This window comes from Mobula birostris, chromosome 18 (genome assembly GCF_030028105.1).
Source record: "Mobula birostris isolate sMobBir1 chromosome 18, sMobBir1.hap1, whole genome shotgun sequence".
NCBI classification, from domain to species: domain Eukaryota; kingdom Metazoa; phylum Chordata; class Chondrichthyes; order Myliobatiformes; family Myliobatidae; genus Mobula; species Mobula birostris.
The window spans coordinates 58,428,950-58,445,800 of NC_092387.1; the positions used below are offsets into that span (position 1 = coordinate 58,428,950).

The 16,851-nt window shown below is 40.8% G+C and overlaps 1 protein-coding gene across 1 annotated transcript in view; it reads left to right on the forward strand.

Moving 5' to 3' along the window:
- The first annotated feature begins 14,230 nt into the window (after nucleotides 1–14,230).
- LOC140212147 (cholesterol side-chain cleavage enzyme, mitochondrial-like) overlaps nucleotides 14,231–16,851 on the forward strand; it is a 44,476-nt gene continuing 41,855 nt past the window's right edge. The window contains exon 1 of the mRNA XM_072282762.1: nucleotides 14,231–14,537. Within this exon, the coding sequence (XP_072138863.1) occupies nucleotides 14,254–14,537 (284 nt within the window). The 5' untranslated portion in view covers nucleotides 14,231–14,253. The remainder of the gene's footprint in view (nucleotides 14,538–16,851) is intronic.

A 16,851-nucleotide genomic window follows, 5' to 3' on the forward strand; every position in this document is an offset into this window, starting at 1 on the left:
AAATCTTCCATTTCTAAACGTTTAATTAATACGACCATTACAATACATTCCTGATTTGCACGTCCAGAGGCGAATGGCCGGCTCCTCCAGCTGACAAACTTGGCGAAGATTGCAGGTGTGTATATTTTCAAAAATCTCCTTCTTAAGCCCACCCTCCACCACCTCCAATTTAAATTCCATGCGGAATATTTTGGAGGATCAAGAACCAAGAAGAGACTTTCATTGGTTTAATGTGCACTCAAACCGGATCAACTTTTCCAATAATAAGTCCCTCACTATTTTTGCCCTACCGCAAAAAACTGTTTGGTTTATTTATTATACTGTACATCGGTTTCATTAATACCTGCGCCCCTTTCCAAAGATAGCAGCGAATGCCCCGCACAACGATGGCGATGATCCAGGAGGCGGGCTTTGCCGCCGGCCCGACAGGACCGACCGTTGTCGGCGCGCGCCGAAACCGAACGTCAACCTCGAGACCCGCTGCACGCGAGGAAAACGGCGGCTGATCATTGGCTGAGAAGTTAAAAACCGCGCGAACTCAAACTTGACTTGTTTTTAATAAACCATTTATTAAATATAGAGTAAAGAAGAGCAGGAAAATGAGCATGAAACCCAGCGAGTAGATGTGGGAAGAGATAAAAAGAGGTCTGAAAAGAGAGGAGAAAAATATAAATTACAAAGAAAGTAGGGGAAAGTGGGTAGGGACGTTGGAAACCATATCCGCCTTCCTTTCCTCCGCCACCAGGCAGGATCCCGACAATTCGTGTGAGTGCGCGTATAACAGATTGAGGGACTTGTTCCGTTCAGCCGCGCTCCGGAGTGAACGCGCGGGCACGCCGGGCCGAGTCCTGGAGCGAGCGCGCGGGCACGCCAGGTTCCCTTTGTATCAGGACACGTTGTTCGCCCTGAGCAGCGTCTCTGTGTCAGAGTCTTACAGCGGTGAAGCAGGTCCTTATGACCAACTGGTCCATGTGGAAGATTGCCATCCGTTGACATTTGTGATTCCATTAGGGTGGAACTGGGAGTGTAAGTTGGGAACTGATGTTCTCAGGGAAATGCACAACGGAAATGTGGATCTTGTTTAGGGAGCACTTTTTTTAGATTAGATTATGAGGACACTCAGTCCTCGTTTATTGTCATTTAGAAATGCATGCATTAAGAAATGATATAATGTTCCTCCAGAGTGATAACACAAAAAAAACAGGACAAACCAAAGACTGGCACTGACAAAACCACATAATTATAACATATAGTTACGGCAGTGCAAAGCAATAAAGAGCAGACCATGGGCACGGTAAAAAAAAATGTCTCAATGTTCTGATCGACTCCTGATAGTCTTGATAGCAGGTGGCAAAAGAGAGAAACTCTCCCTGCCATAAATCTCCAGGCGCCGACAACTGCCAATGTATTGGAAGCACCCAACCACAGCCGACTCTGAGTGCATGGGAATCTGGATAGGCTTGTTCCATTGAGGAAGGGAAAGAGGTAGGATGAAGAAACCATGATTGACATGAGATGTGCAAGATCTAGTCAAGAGGATGAAAGAAGCATATTTAACATTTAACAAAGATCATACAGGACTCTAGAGAGTCACAAGGTAACCAGGAATGAGATTAAGAATGAAGTTAGGAGAGCTAGAAGGGGGCATGAGAAGGCCTTGGAGATTAGGATTAAGGAAAATCCCAAAGCATTCTACATGTTCATTAAACACAGGAGGAAGACTAGAATGAGGACTGATCAGGGATAGAAGAGGAAACATGCCTGGAGACAGAGGACTATCACAAACAAGAGAAAATCTCCAGATACTGGAAATTCAAGCAACACACACAAAATGCTGGAGGAACTCAGCAGGCCAGGCAGCATCTATGGAAAAGAGTAAGTTGACGTTTCAGTCCGAGACCCTTCATCAGGACTGGAGAAAAAAAGATGAGGAATCAGAATTAGAAGGTGGGTAGAAGGGTGGAAGAAACACAAGGTGATAGGTGAAACCAGGAAGGGGGTAAGGTTGAGGGAAAGAGCTGGGAGGTTGATTAGTGAGAGATACAGGGCAAGAGAAGGGGGAATCTGATAGGAGAGAACAGAAGGCCATGGATGAAAGAAAGGGGGAGGAGCACCAGAGGGAGGTGATGGGCGGGTAAGGAGATAAGGTGTGAGAGGAGAATGGTGAAGGGGAGGGCACTGAAACAAAGTGGACTTAGTGGAGCCTATTTGTAGATGGAGATGAAAGAAGAGTCCAACGTATTTCTCACCATAACCACTCACAAGGGACTTTATCACTACAATATGCTTATTTTTTAGAGTAGCATCTGCACCTGCACTCTGACAGAAAACTATGGACCAGTGCTGCAAGAATGTCCAGGCACTGGGTATTACTTGGATGACATCATTGTTACCAGTGAGGGTGACAAGAAACATCTCCAAAACCTCAAGAGAGTGTTAAAAGATGAGAAGGTCATGGGCTCAGAGCATGGTGCAACAAGTGTGGGAAGTTGGAGGATTGGGAATCTTTTAAAAACCAACAGAAGGCAACTAAAGAAGTCATTAAGAAGGAAAAGATGGAATACGAAGGTAAGTTAGCTAATAATATTAAGGAGGATACCAAACATTTCTTCAGATACATAAAAGAGAGGCAAGAGTGGATATTGGACCGCTGGAAATTATGCTGGATAGTTAGTAATGGCAGGTGAATGGAATAAGTAGTTTGCACCAATCTTCACTATGAAAGACATTAGCAGTATGCCAGAAGTTTGAGAGTGTCAAGGAGCAAAAGTGTGTGAGTTGCCATTACTAGGTAGAAGGTTCATAGGAAACTGAAAGATCTGAAGGTAGATAAATCACCTGGACCAGATGGTCTACACCCCATGGTTCTGAAACAGGTGGCTGAAAAGATTGTTATTAACAGAGCATTATTGATGATCTTTCAAAAAACAATTGATTCTGGCATGGTTCTGGAGGACTGGAAAATTGCAAATGTCACTCCACTCTTCAAGAAGCGAGAGAGGCAGAAGAATTGAAATGATCGGCCAGTTAGTCTGAACTCAATGGTTGGGAAGATGTTGGAGTCGATTTTTATGGATATGGTTCTGGGGTACTTGGAGGCACATGATAAAATAGGCCATCATTGGCATAGTTTCCTTTAGGGAAATCTTGCCTGATAAATCTGTTGGAATTTGAAGAAATAACAAACAGGATAGACAACGGAGAATCAGTGGATATTGTGTACTTGGATTTTAACAAAGCCTTCGACAATGTGCCACACATGAGGCTGCTTAACAAATTAAGAGTCAATGATATTACAGGAAAGATACTAGCATGGGTAAAGCAATGGCTGATTGGTAGGAGGCAAACAGTAGGGATAAAGGGAGCTTTATCTGGTTGGCTGCCAGTGACTAGTGGAGTTCCACAGTGGTCTGTGTTGGGACCACTTTTTACGTTATATGTCAATGACTTGGATGACAGAATCAATGGCCTTGTGGCCAAGTTTGCGGACGATATGAAGATAGGTGGAATGGCAGGTAGTTTTGAGAAAGTAGAGAGGGTACAGAAGGACTTAGAGAGATTAGGAGAATGGGTAAAGAAGTGGCAGATGTAGTACAGTGTGGGAAAGTGTATGGTCATGCACTTTGGTAGAAGAAATAAAAGGGTAGACTGTTTTCTAAATGGAGAGAAAATTCAAAAAACTGAGGTACCAAGGGACTTATGTATGATAGGATATGCTGACATTGGAGAGGGTTCAAGGGAGGTTCATAAAACTGATTCCAGGATTGAAAGGCTTGTCATATGAAGAGCTTTTGATGGTTCTGGACATTTACTCACTGCAATTCAGAAGAGTGAGGGGTGATCTCATTGAAACTTATCGAACGTTGAAAACCCTTGATAGAGTGGATGTGGAGAGGATGTTTGCTATGCTGGTGGAATCTAAGAAGAGAGAGGGTTTCTTTTAGAACTAAGACAAGGAGGCATTTCTTTAGCCAGGGAGTGGTGAATCTGTGGAATTCCCTGCCACACGCAGCTGTGGAGGCCAAGTCATTGGGTATATTTAAGGCAGAGGTTGATAGATTCTTGATTAGTCAGGGCATGAAGGGGTACGAGGAGAAGGCTGGAGACTGGGGCTAAGAGGGAAAATGTATCAGCTGTGATGAAATGATGGAGCAGACTCGATGGGTCAAATGGCCTAATTCTGCTCGTAAATCTTATGGCCTTGTAGTTATTATTTGTTGAAGAAAAGAAATAGAGATAACCCTGAGAACTATAGACCTGTGAGCCTTACATCAGTGATAGGAAATGATTCTCAGAGAAAGAATTTACGAGCATTTGGAGAAGCATAATCTGATTAGGGAAAGTCAGCATGGCTTTCTGAGGGGTGGGTCATGCCTCATGAGCCTGATTGAATTCTTTGAGGAAGTGACAAAACAAATTGATGAAGGGATGTGGTGTGTATGGATTTTAGTAAGGCATTTGACAAAGTTCCCTATCATAGGGCCATTCAGAAAGTTAGGAGGCATGGGATCCAGGAAACTTTGCTGTGTGAATTCAGAATTGACTTGTCCACAGAAGGCTGTAGTAGATGAAGTGTATTCTGACTGGAAATGGGTGACCAGTGGTGTTCTGCAGGGACCTGTTCTGGGCATCCTGCTCTTTGTGATTTTTATAAATGACTTGGATGAGGAAGTGAAAGGGTGTGTCAGTAAGTTTGCAGATGTAAGGGTTGTAAGGGTTTTTGAGGGTTGTCGATAGGATGTAGAGCTGGGCTGTGAAGTGGCAGATGGAGTTCAACCCAGGAAAGTGTGAATCAATACACTTTGGAAGGTCAAACTTGAATGCAGAAGACAGGGTTAATGGCAGGATTCTTAATGGTGCAGAGGAGCCCATGCATGGGATTCACATGCATAGATCCCTCAAAGTTGCTGCGCAAGTTGACTTGGTTAAAAAGGCATATGGTATGTTGGCCTTCATTAGTAGGAGAATTGAGTTCAAGAGTTGCAAAGTAATATTGCAGCTCTATAAAACTCTGGTTAAACCACACTTGGAGTATTATGTTCAGTTCTTGTCACCTTATTACAGGAAGGATGTGGGAAATAATGAAATTGATAGCTTTGTAGCAAAGTTTGCGGATGATACGAAGATAGGTTAAGGGGTAGGTAGTGCTGAGGAAGCATTGCGATTTCAGCAGGATTTAGACAAATTGGAAGAGTGGGCAAAAAGTGGCAGATTCAATACAGATTTGGGAAATGTATGGTAATGCATTCTGGTAGCAGGAATAATAGTGTGGACTATTACCTAAATGGGGTGAAGGTTCAAACATCAGAGGTGCAGAGGAACTTAGGAGTCCTCATACAAGACTCCCAGAACTTTAATTTACAGGTTGAGTCTGTGGTAAGGAAGGCTAATGCAATGTTGGCATTTATTTCAGGGGGAATAGAATATAAAAGCAAGCAGATAATGCTGAGCCTTTTTAAGACACTAGTGAGGCCGCACTTGGAGTATTGCCAACAGTTTTGGGCATCATATCTAAGAAAGGATTTGTTATCATTGAGAGAGTCCAGAGGAGATTCACAAAGATGATTCCAGGAATGAAGGGGTTAACATATGAGGAGCATTTTGGCAGTTTTGGGCCTGTACTCATAGGTGTTTAGAGGAATGTGGGGGGATCTCATTGAAACCTATCAAATGTTGAAAGGACTAGATAGGGTGCATGTGGAGAGGATGGTTCTTTTGGTAGAAGTATCCAGAACTAAAAGGCACAGCCTCAAAATTGAGGGATGACCCTTTAGGACAGAGGTAAGGAGGGGGATTTTTAGCCAGAGACTAGTAAATCTGTGGAATGCTTTGCCACAGCCTGCAGTAAAACCAAGTCCTTGCATATATTTAAGGCGAAGGTTGATCGTTTCTTGATCCATCAGGGTATCAAAGAATATAGCAAGAAAGCACGTGTATGGGGTTGAGTGACCAGGATCAGCCATGATAGAATGGCAGAGCAGACTCGATGGGCTGAATGGCCTAATTTTGCTCCTATGTGTTATGGTCTTATAGAAGCTTTAGAGAGGATGCTCTAGACTGGAGAACATGTTATATAAGGATAGGTTGAGTGAGCTAGGGCTTTTTTCTCTTCAGAGTGAAGGAGAATGTGAGGTGACTTGACAGAGGTGTACAAAATGATAAGATGCATAAACAGAAATGGCTAAATATGGGGCATATTTTTACGGTGATTGAAGGAAAGTATGGGGTATGTCAGAGGTAGTTTTTGATATACAGAGTGGTGGGTGTGTGAAATGTGCTGCCAGGGTGGTGGTAGGGACATTTAAGAAACTCTTGGATAAGCATATAGATGATAGAAAAATGTGTCGGCGCGTGGCCTAGCGGTTAAAGCATTCGTCTAGTGATTTGAAGGTTGCTAGTTTGAGCCTTGGCTGAGGCAGTGTTTGTATCCTTGAGCAAGGCACTTAACCACACATTGTTCTGCGACAATACCGGTGCCAGGCATAGTTCCTTTAAGCTGTGTGCGTGTGCGAGCACACACGTTTTTCAACCAGCGCACAAAGGAAATTAATGCGCGCACAAAAGGTTAGTTACCTAAAATAACATAGTAGTTAATAATTGTACTTATTGAAAATAATCTTTTAGCTAACTGTTTCTGTTAACTAGTTAGTCAGTTTTTCAAATACCACAATGCACGTCACTAATTTACATCACCTCACCTATCCTGTTCCAGTTTGTACAGCTGCATCATGGCGGCAGCCATGTTTGGCGGACAGTGTTCATATCGTAAAGTTTACAAAGATCCGTTTCAAATCCTGTAGATAGCTTACTAAGTATTTATTGGAAAAAATATTGATTCACTATGTCGAATTCAAAAGAAGCGAAGGGTGAGAAGCGCAAAAGAACTGCAAATTTGTTTAAAGTTGAATGGCTTAACAAAATGGTAGAAACTGTTACACGGAAAGCTCATTAGGTCATGAACATTCAGCTACGAGAAATATTTATGTATGATTCAGAAACTGGAGTTATCTGTTTGTATTGTCATGATGCGAAAGTTGCTGGAGAATTTGCTAACGGAAAGAAGTGGGATGATATTTGGAAAGTTGACTTTTTGAAGCATCATTTGGCAAGTAAATCACATTTGGATGGTGTACAAAAGCTCAGGCAACAGAACCCGTCATTACCGTTCCAGGAGTGCTACGCATGTTACGGTTGAGTGCAGATGAGCGAGAGCAAAAACAATCAAACCCAGAGGAGATCAAAGTTGAGGTACAAGAATGGTCAGCTTTTGATTTCTCCACAACTGTAGATTGTGACTTCACATTTGGCGATGAACAAGTTAATGCCTTATGTCTAAAATATCATGATTTTCTAGCTGAAAATATTGTAATAGTTAGACAGTTTAATGATTTCAAATTTTCCGTGCAAGAAAAAATTAAATCCAAACCAATTTCAAACTTTGCTCAAATGGTGGCATTTGTACTGTACTTCAAAATGAACAGTTTTGCGACCTTGCACAGTTGATGGACATTGGGGGAAAATTTCTTGCGTCTAGTGCGGACTGTGAGCGAGGTTTTAGCCTAATGAATCAACTCAAAAACAAGCTGAGAAACCGTTTAGGTGAATGTCATTTGGATATATTAATGAGAATCAAAAGCTATCAATGGGATGGAAGTTCTATTAGTCGAGATAGAGTTTACAAAGAATGGGTAAATACATGCCAAAGACAGGAGAAAGAAAAAATAAGAGTGACTTAAATATGATAAAAATTAAATATCTCCAACCTGATGGCAGGAACGTTGACTTCTCTAACTTCCGTTAATGCCCCTCCTCCCCTTCGTACCCTATCCCTTATTTATTTATTTATTATTATCATGATTATCATTTTTTTCTTTCCCCTTTTTTTTCTCTCTTTTTTTCTCCCTCTGTCCCTCTCACTATAACTCCTTGCCCATCCTCTGGGCTTCCCCCCCCACTTTCTTTCTCCATAGGCCTCCCGTCCCATGATCCTCTCCATTCTCCAGCCTCATATGCCTTTTGCCAATCAACTTTCCAGCTCTTAGCTCCATCCCTCCCCCTCCTGTCTTCTCCTATCATTTTGGATCGCCCCCTCCCCCTCCCATTTTCAAATATCTTACTATCTCTTCTTTCAGTTAGTCCTGACAAAGGGTCTTGGCCTGAAACGTCGACTGTACCTCTTCCTATAGATGCTGCCTGGCCTGCTGTGTTCACCAGCATTTTTTGTGTGTGTGACTTAAATATGTATATTATTTTGTTGTTATTCTGTGCAGTTTTATGTCAAATATTTTGTAAACCTACATAAACTGTCCCATGTGTGCATTCAGTGTGCACATACTTTTGTCACAGGAAAAACAATTGCACAACGTAAGATTTTTGCGCACACTGACTACTAAAAATTAGAGGGAACACTGGTGCCAAGCTGTATGGGTCCTAATGCCCTTCCATTGGACAACTTCAGCGGCGTGGAGAGGGGAGACTTGCAGCATGGGCAACTGCTGGTCTTCCATACAACCTTGCCCAGGCCTGCGCCCTGGAAACTTTCCAAGGCGCAAATCCATGGTCTCATGAGACTAACGGATGCCTAAAAAAAGATAGAAAAATGGAGAGCTATTTGGGAAGGACTTTTTATGCCACTGATTTTTATGCTAGGAAGCTTACATAGTTTAACAATGCCGTATTGAATTTCATGAGGAGTCTACCAGAAACTAGTAATGCTGGAAGCTGGCAGCTATAAGGGGATGCTTGGGTAACTCTCGATATGAGCACAGGCAATAGTACAAAAGATCTCCCTGATCACTGCAGAAAATTATCCTGATCATACTGTTAAGATCTGCAATCTTGATGACTTTTACTGGTTTATTTCTAAAATTCATTTAAACATTAAAAACATACATGCCTTATTCGATAAATGTGTAAGCTTGTTGAGAAATGATTTAAAATTCATATTGTACAGGGAGAACAAGTATGACAATGAAGTAAAATTATTGTAAAGATGAAATGAAAGAAATAAAGATACAATTGACAAAGTTCAGGGTTGTTCTATGATCAGCGCCTTTATAAAATAGGTCAGTATTTGTGAAGTTTAGAAGAATACAGATATTATTGAAATACACAAGATCATGAGAGGGTCTGAGAAAGTAGATGCTCTAATACCGACGATCTTGTGGCTCTGCATAGCTCAAATGCCATCAATAAATTTGCTGATAATACAGCCATTGTTAGGAGAATCTCAGGTGTGGATGATATTGCGTTCAGGAGCGAGGTACACCAGCAAGTTGAGTAGCGTCGCAGCAATAGCCTTGCACTCAACGTCAGTAAGACCAAAGATCTGATTGTGGACTTTAGGAAGGGGAAGATGAGGGAACACAAACCAATTTTCATTGAAGGATCAGAAGTGGAGAGAGTGAGCAATTTCAAGTTCCTGGATGTTAATATCTCTGACGATCTTACCTGGTCCCAAAGCAGCTATAAAGAAGGCAAAACAGCGGCTATATTCCATTAGGAGTTTGAGGAGATTTGATTTGTCACCTAAAATACTCACAAAACTTCCTACAGATGTACTGTGGAGAACATTCTGACAGGCTACATCACTGTCTGGTATGGGAAGGGGGACAGCTACTGCACAGGATCGAAAGAAGCTACAGAAAGTTGTAAATTAGTCAGCTCCATCGTGGATACTAGCCTCTGTGGTATCCAAGATATCTTCAAGAAACGGTGCCTCAGAAAGGGGGCATCCATCACTGAGGACCACTATCACCCAGGTCATGCCCTCTTCTCATTGTTACTGTCAGGAAGGAGGTACAGAAGCCTGAAGGCACACACTCAGTGATTTGGAACAACTGCTTCCTCTCTGCCGTCCAATTTCTGAACGGACATTGAACCCATGAACATGACCTCACTTTTCTATCATTTGTTTTTGCAGTATTTTTAATTGTAACTGTTTAATATATATACTGCAATTGATTTGTTTTTAATATATTTATCATGTATTACATTGTACTGCTGCTGCTGCTAAGTTAGCAAATTTCATGACATATCTACTTGTGGGAGAATTTCAAATAAAGAAATATAGTTGCAAGATTCCTCTCCGTGCCTTGTGGTACATCAGACAGTAACCTTTCTGTTTTTTTAACATTTTGTCTGCTTTTCACAAGGCCAAGATACTAGCTCAATGCTCATCTCAACCCAGCACAGATGGAAGCATGCAAGGAGCCAGCTGGATTTGAACCCCAGACCTCTTGCTTTGAAGTCCAGTACTGATGTCATTACACCACGAGCTGGCAAGATTAGTGATCAGACATTTACTGAGGTTTCTAGAAGTTTCAACTCAGAGAGGATGGTGAATTTCTTGAATTCTCTACCCTGGTGTGTTCTGATAACTAGAGTACTGGGGATATTTAAAGAGGGAGAAAATATATTTTTGAAAGATAAGAAGAGGAGTTGAGGCCTGAGGCAGGTCAGCCATGATCAGACTGAATAGTGGGACAGGGTTGAGTGCCAAGTAACCTACTCCTGCTTCTGTTTTCTTGTTTTCTTATGATCAAAGTTCAAAGTAAATTTATTAATGTGCTGAACAATGGGGAGGGTTGAAAATCACAGTTCTTGTTACAGATGGATATTGAAACAGATGTATTTGTTAAACTACAGTGACCTTCATAATTTGCAATAACTGGACTTACTTTTGATTTAAAATTTGAAAGTACGTATGATACACAAAGCTTGTATTATGTCTTTCTTTAATTTGGTTTCCTGTCAATTCCACCAATTTTTTTCGTTAATATCTATTTAACTATGCATTTATTTATTAATTTTGGCTACCTTTGATGGAACCCATTACTCTGGGTCTGCTAGAGATGCTACAATGGAAGATTGTAACTGAACCTCCCAACTCTAAACAAAGCAAATGTTTAGCACTTATTTAGCAGCTTTCATATATTTGGACATTCAAAACTGTTACACACTCAGTGAAATGGTTTTGTAGTCATTATGATATAGCAAGAGCAGCATCTAGTTTTGGACAGCAAGCCCTTGCAATCAGCATAGAGTAATACTTCAATAAAATCAGCCCAATTCATCTATGTCAGCCAAATCAAAGTTCAAAGTACGTGTACATTATACAATATTGAAGCAGCCACAAAACATAGAAATTTCAAAAGAACCCATAAAACAGACTGTCAAACACCCAATGTGCAGAGAGAGAAAAAAAAATAAGTTATACAAACAATAAAAATAAGCAAATTGCTTCAGAACTGAAGTTTTACAAAAGACATGAAGCCAGGCATCACTGCAGCTAGAGCAGGCCACAGACTCAGTTCAGCACGGAGCTGGGTAAATAATGTGGAACAGTGAGCAAAATCAGCCCTCACCTCACCTGCAAACCCGACACACTGACCTTTTCAGTCTGGTCCAGCACTTAAATCGTCCAAACGTCAGGTCGTTCCTCACTCTCGGACCCTCTGGGACCTGAACCCTGCAGTCGTGATTCAACCCGTACCTGACCTTTCCAATTTGGCCTGGTGCTTAAATTGACCAGACTTTCCTCACACTCAGGGATACCACAACTCTGTCTTGACTCTGCCTTGACCCCATCTCTGCTTTTGCTTACTTTAACCATGCCTTCCCTACACCTCCCCCACTGTATAAAATCTTGAGATTCATTTTCTTGTTGGCATACTCAACAAATCTATAGACCTATAACTATAACAGAATCAGTGAAAGACCTCCCAACTAGGGCTTTCAACCAAAGCGCACAAAACAACAAACTTTGCAAATGTAAAAAGAAGAAACAATAATACTAAATAAGTAATAAGTATTGAAAACATGAGATGAAGAGTCCTTGAAAGTGAGTCCATTGGTTGTGGGAACATTTCAATGATGGGGCACGTGAAACTGAGTACAGTGAGTAAGTGACCAGATAATCTATTGTTTATTAATTTGAATCTGAGCAAGAGTTAAATGCTTGCAATTCACTGCCCTTGAGAAGATAGTGGTGAGACATGTGCGTGAACAGCTGCAGTCCTTCTGACGTAGGTGCTCCTATAGTGCTGTTGGGTGGGAGTTCAAGGACATTGACCGAGAACTGACATGTATTTCCATTTCGAGGTGATTTGAAAATTATAGGTGTAAGTAGGTGATAACTTCTATAGATATGTGGTGGAGAGTATATTGACTGGTTACATCATGGCCTGGTATGGAAACACCAATGCCCTTAAATAGAAAAGCCTACAAAAAGTAGTGGATACAGCTCAGTCCCTCATGGGTAAAACCCTCCCCAACTTTGAACACATCTACGCAGATCGCTGTTGAAGGAAAGCAGCATCCATCAAGGACCCCCACTCCCACCACCATCCAGGCCATTCTCTCTTCTCACTGCTGCCATCAGGAAGAATGTATAGGAGCTTCAGGACCCACACCTTCAGGCTCAGGAACAGTTATTACCTCTCAACCATCAGGTTTTTGAAGCAGAATAGATAATTCCACTCATTCCATTATTGAACTGTTCCCACAACCCATGGATTCACTTTCAGGAACTCTTCATCTCAAGTTCTTGATATTTATTGCATATTTATTTATTAATTTTTTCCTTTCCTTTTTGAATTTGCACAGTCTGTTGTCTTTTGCACTTTTATTGTTTCTCCATCATGTTGGGGGCAAGTGTTTCATTGATTCTATTGTGTTTCTTGTATTTACTGTGAATGTCCGCAAGAAAATGAATCTCAGGGTTGTATATCACAAACACAGAAAACCTGTAGATGCTGGAAATCCAAGGCAAAACACACAAAATGCTGGAGGAACTCAGCATGTCAGGCAGCATCTCTAAAGTGAATAGACAGTTGCTGTTTCAGGCCGAGACCCTTCATCAAGTCTTGCTCTGACTTCTCATCTTTTTCTCCAGTCCTGATGAAGGGTCACGGCCCGAAACGTCAACTATTTATTTATTTCCATAGATGCTGCCAGACCTGCTGAGGTCCTCCAGCACTTTGTGTGTATTGCCTCAGGGTTGTATACAGTGACAAACATGTACTTTGATAATAAATTTACTTTGAAGTTTGAATACACATGCTGCCCCTAAACCTTTTAGCACTGGAGGTTTTGGGTTTAGGACATGCCATCAGAATAGCTTGGGGAAACAAATGAAGTGCAAGTTGTGTGGTAGAGACTACATTCATCATTACTGTTGATGGAAATGAATGTTTTGGGGAGACTGATAAGATGCCAATCAAGCAGAGTGCTTTGTCCTGGATGTATCAAGCTTCTTGAGGGCTGTAGAGGCCACATTCATTAAGGCAAATGGAAAATGTTCCATCACACATTTATGCTTTGTAGATGTTGGAAAAGCCTCGGGGGGAGGGGAGGTCAGTTTGTCACCGCAACCTGCTCAGCCTCTGACCTATTCTTGTAGCTACATCTGAGTTTCTGACCATAGGTGATCTCCTGGCTACTGATGGTGGGGGAACTCTGAAATGGTAGTAGTACTGCAAGCACTCGGGTGGAGTATTATGTGCTCCTAAGGAGTTATTCCATTATGCGACTTTGTTTAAAGTGAGGCAGCTGATGCATGGGTAGCTATCACAGAATGCAGAGTGATGGTGGGGAAAACAGGTGATGGGGGTTCCAGTGGCAGCATGTAACTCGTAAAGTCTTTAAAGTCTTGGTCTGAACATGCTGTCAGTCGAAGTCCAGAGTGGAGTTGGTGTTAGAAGTTCCACAATTAGCAGTTTGAAAAGTGTACACCTTCCCTTTCTTCCATGGTCTTCTGTCCTCTCCTATCAGATTCCCCTCCTCCAGCCCTTTATCTCACTAATTAACTTACCAGCTCTATACTTCACCCTCTCCCCCCCTCCCAGTTTCATCTATCACCTGCCAGCTTGTACTTCTTCCTCCTTTCCCCCACCTTTTTCCCTTCCTTTCCAGTCCTGATGAAGGCTCTCAGCCTGAAACATTGATTGTTTACCCTCTATAGATGCTGTCTGGCCTGCTGAATTCCTCCAGCACTTTGTGTGTGTTGCTTTGGATCTCCAGCATCTTCAGATTTTCTCATGTTTACACACTTAATTGTAACGCTCAATTTAATGTGACTTGTAGCCTTTTACCTAGTAGTTTTTCATCATGGCCTTTCAGAATAACAAAGATTCAAACTTTGTCCTCAAGTGACGCAACTGCTGAAATAGTCCTTGAACATAGTATATAAAAACAAAAGTGATCAGTAATATTCAGATGTGAAGAGTAGCAGGGAGCAGTGCATGTGTTACAATGATCAGGGGAGGTTTCCGACTCTCCTTATCTGCCAGCACTTCTGGACAAAGGGGTTCATTTACTTCCCCAGAGCATAACTTCACATTGTTCCCTCATCGGAATCATTCAGTAACAAGTGAATCGCGCATCCCTTCAGGACAAACTCTGAAATCGTACACCGATATACCAGGCAACTGGAGAAGGAACTGGCTCAATGCTTATCATTTCTGGAGGAACAATGGTTTCAAAAATGCACACAATCTGATGTTAGACAACTTCGATAAGTATGGTCCAATTTACAGGTAAGCAAATTTACCTCCGCAACATTAAATTCATATTTAAAGTTACTCATTTAATTTCTTCAACATACTACTCAAACTTATGGGTTCTGTATTAAAATACAGGTACCACAAAGTCACTTGTACTTCATAGCATATTTGAAGAAGCATTTTGTTAAAAGATGTTAAATTATACCAGTATATTTCAAGCAATTTTGTCCTGATGTCAACAAGCTTAATTCATACAATATGAACTATCGTGGGTGAAAACGATACCCCTACTAAATCTGTTCTTGAAGCAAATGAGTATTTGCCTTTATAGTGGAAGAACCTGTATGAATTATAAATTTATAATTTTGCACATTAAACAATAAAACACAATCTAGCCGATTTGCACAGCTGAATTGGGATAATCTTTCTACTGGTTTGAGCTATGTATCTTTGCATCACTTCTGCCTATTTCCATATTGACACACGTTCACACACAGATGCATAAACTCCATTCGGGCACTAGGATCTTTGAAAGGTTGGGAGAGAGATACTGCAACATTTTTCTTTGGTCTGTCAAAGTATTTGAATAACTATTTATGGTGTGTTTTATCCTGAGATCTTGACAAATGTGGCTGCATGGTTTTTATGGTTTTGCACTTGTCTATCTCAAGGGCTCCAGTCCAAATATATAAATGGTTGATGAGGTTCACTGTAACTAATCTTATGGTGTGCAGCAACATCAAACGTTATAGTTAGAGCCATAATCCAGTAGTTTGTACTAGAAGTTAGCGACTTGAGTACAAATCCTGCTTCTCATTGCACAAATACACTCAAACTTTTAAGAACCACTTCTTCACTTCTTCCGTCAGATTTCTGAATGGACAATGAACCCAAGTACACTACTTACCTCACTTTTTTTTGCTTTCTTTTTGCACTATTTAAATAATATCTTATTGTAATTTATAGTTTTTGTTAAATATTGCAAAATACTGCTGCCGCAAAACAACGAACTTCACAACATATGTCAGTGATATTAAACCTAATTCTGATTCTGAAATTTCATCAAAGCAGCTGGGGAATTGTTATAATTATTCTCAAGCAAGATGTAAAACCTCACTAATGTTCTCTGCAGAAAAAAATTGTCTGCATGGTCTATAAGTGGTTTCAGACCCACTTAAATCCGGTTGACTTTTGTCTTTTTTGCCTTTTCAAATGCTCCAGTGATATGGTCATTCAAGGTCAGTTGGCAATAAACGATAAATGTTAACCTTGCCTGTCACACACAACACATAAGTTATTTAAACACAAATTCCAGACCTTCAGATAAAGACAACAGCATATATAATCAAAAATTGAAGGCCAACTTATAGGACAGCAACTATTTACAAATTGAAATGTATATCATAGCCAAAGTTCATTCATACAGGAGTGGTTGGCTATTGGGTGGTTATAAGGTTGACAGAAAAGAGAAGACTTTTATATTTCCATGTACCTGTGGAATGGGCCTCTTTATTCTCATAAAAATGGAGGGTTAAGGATATGTCTAAAAGAATGCCCTACTCTTTAAAAAAAAAATCAAATGCTTCTCTGTCCTAATTGAACAGTGTTGGGGAAGGAGTGAAAAAGTTGACTGTGGGGGAGAATAATTGAAGATCTGCTTTGAACATTAGGGTCCTGATGGTTGTGAAGCCTGCTGTCTGGGATAAACTGGATGCACAAAGATATAAACATAGTATTAACTGAAAACACTGCATCAGCCAAGCAGACTGCTTACATCAAACAAGTCTGAAGTAGCCAGAAGGCAGAATCTTTTTAAGGAGTAGAGGATATATGAACATAGAGCACTTTGACAGTAGATAGCAGAGTGGCTGATTATTGCACACTGTCCATTTAAAACAGGAAAATAAAGCTGTCTGATCTGCCTACAGAACACCCCTACATACAAATTAGCACCCATAATATTAGATTCAATAGTCTGGCGTATTTTTAAATACATTGATTCCTATAAATGTTAAAACTAGTTTCATCTCTCTCTTCACTTTTAGTAACTGTTCTCTCTTTTCAGTATTATGTCTGTTTGTTGCGATTCATTACAAGATCACATTGAGTGATCTTCCGTCTTAACAGATGGAATCGAATTATGTATTTCTATAAAAAGGAACTCATTTGTTCATTACCCAAAGATGGCCTGTACTGTTAAAGTGCTGGGCAATAACCAGCTCTAACAAAAGCGTCTAACCAGCTACCTGTACTTTCATTGCCGATGCCCACCATCAATATCTAAGATGTCACCATTGATCAGAAAGTCATTTGGGCCAATTATACCAATACCTTTGTGATCAGTGTC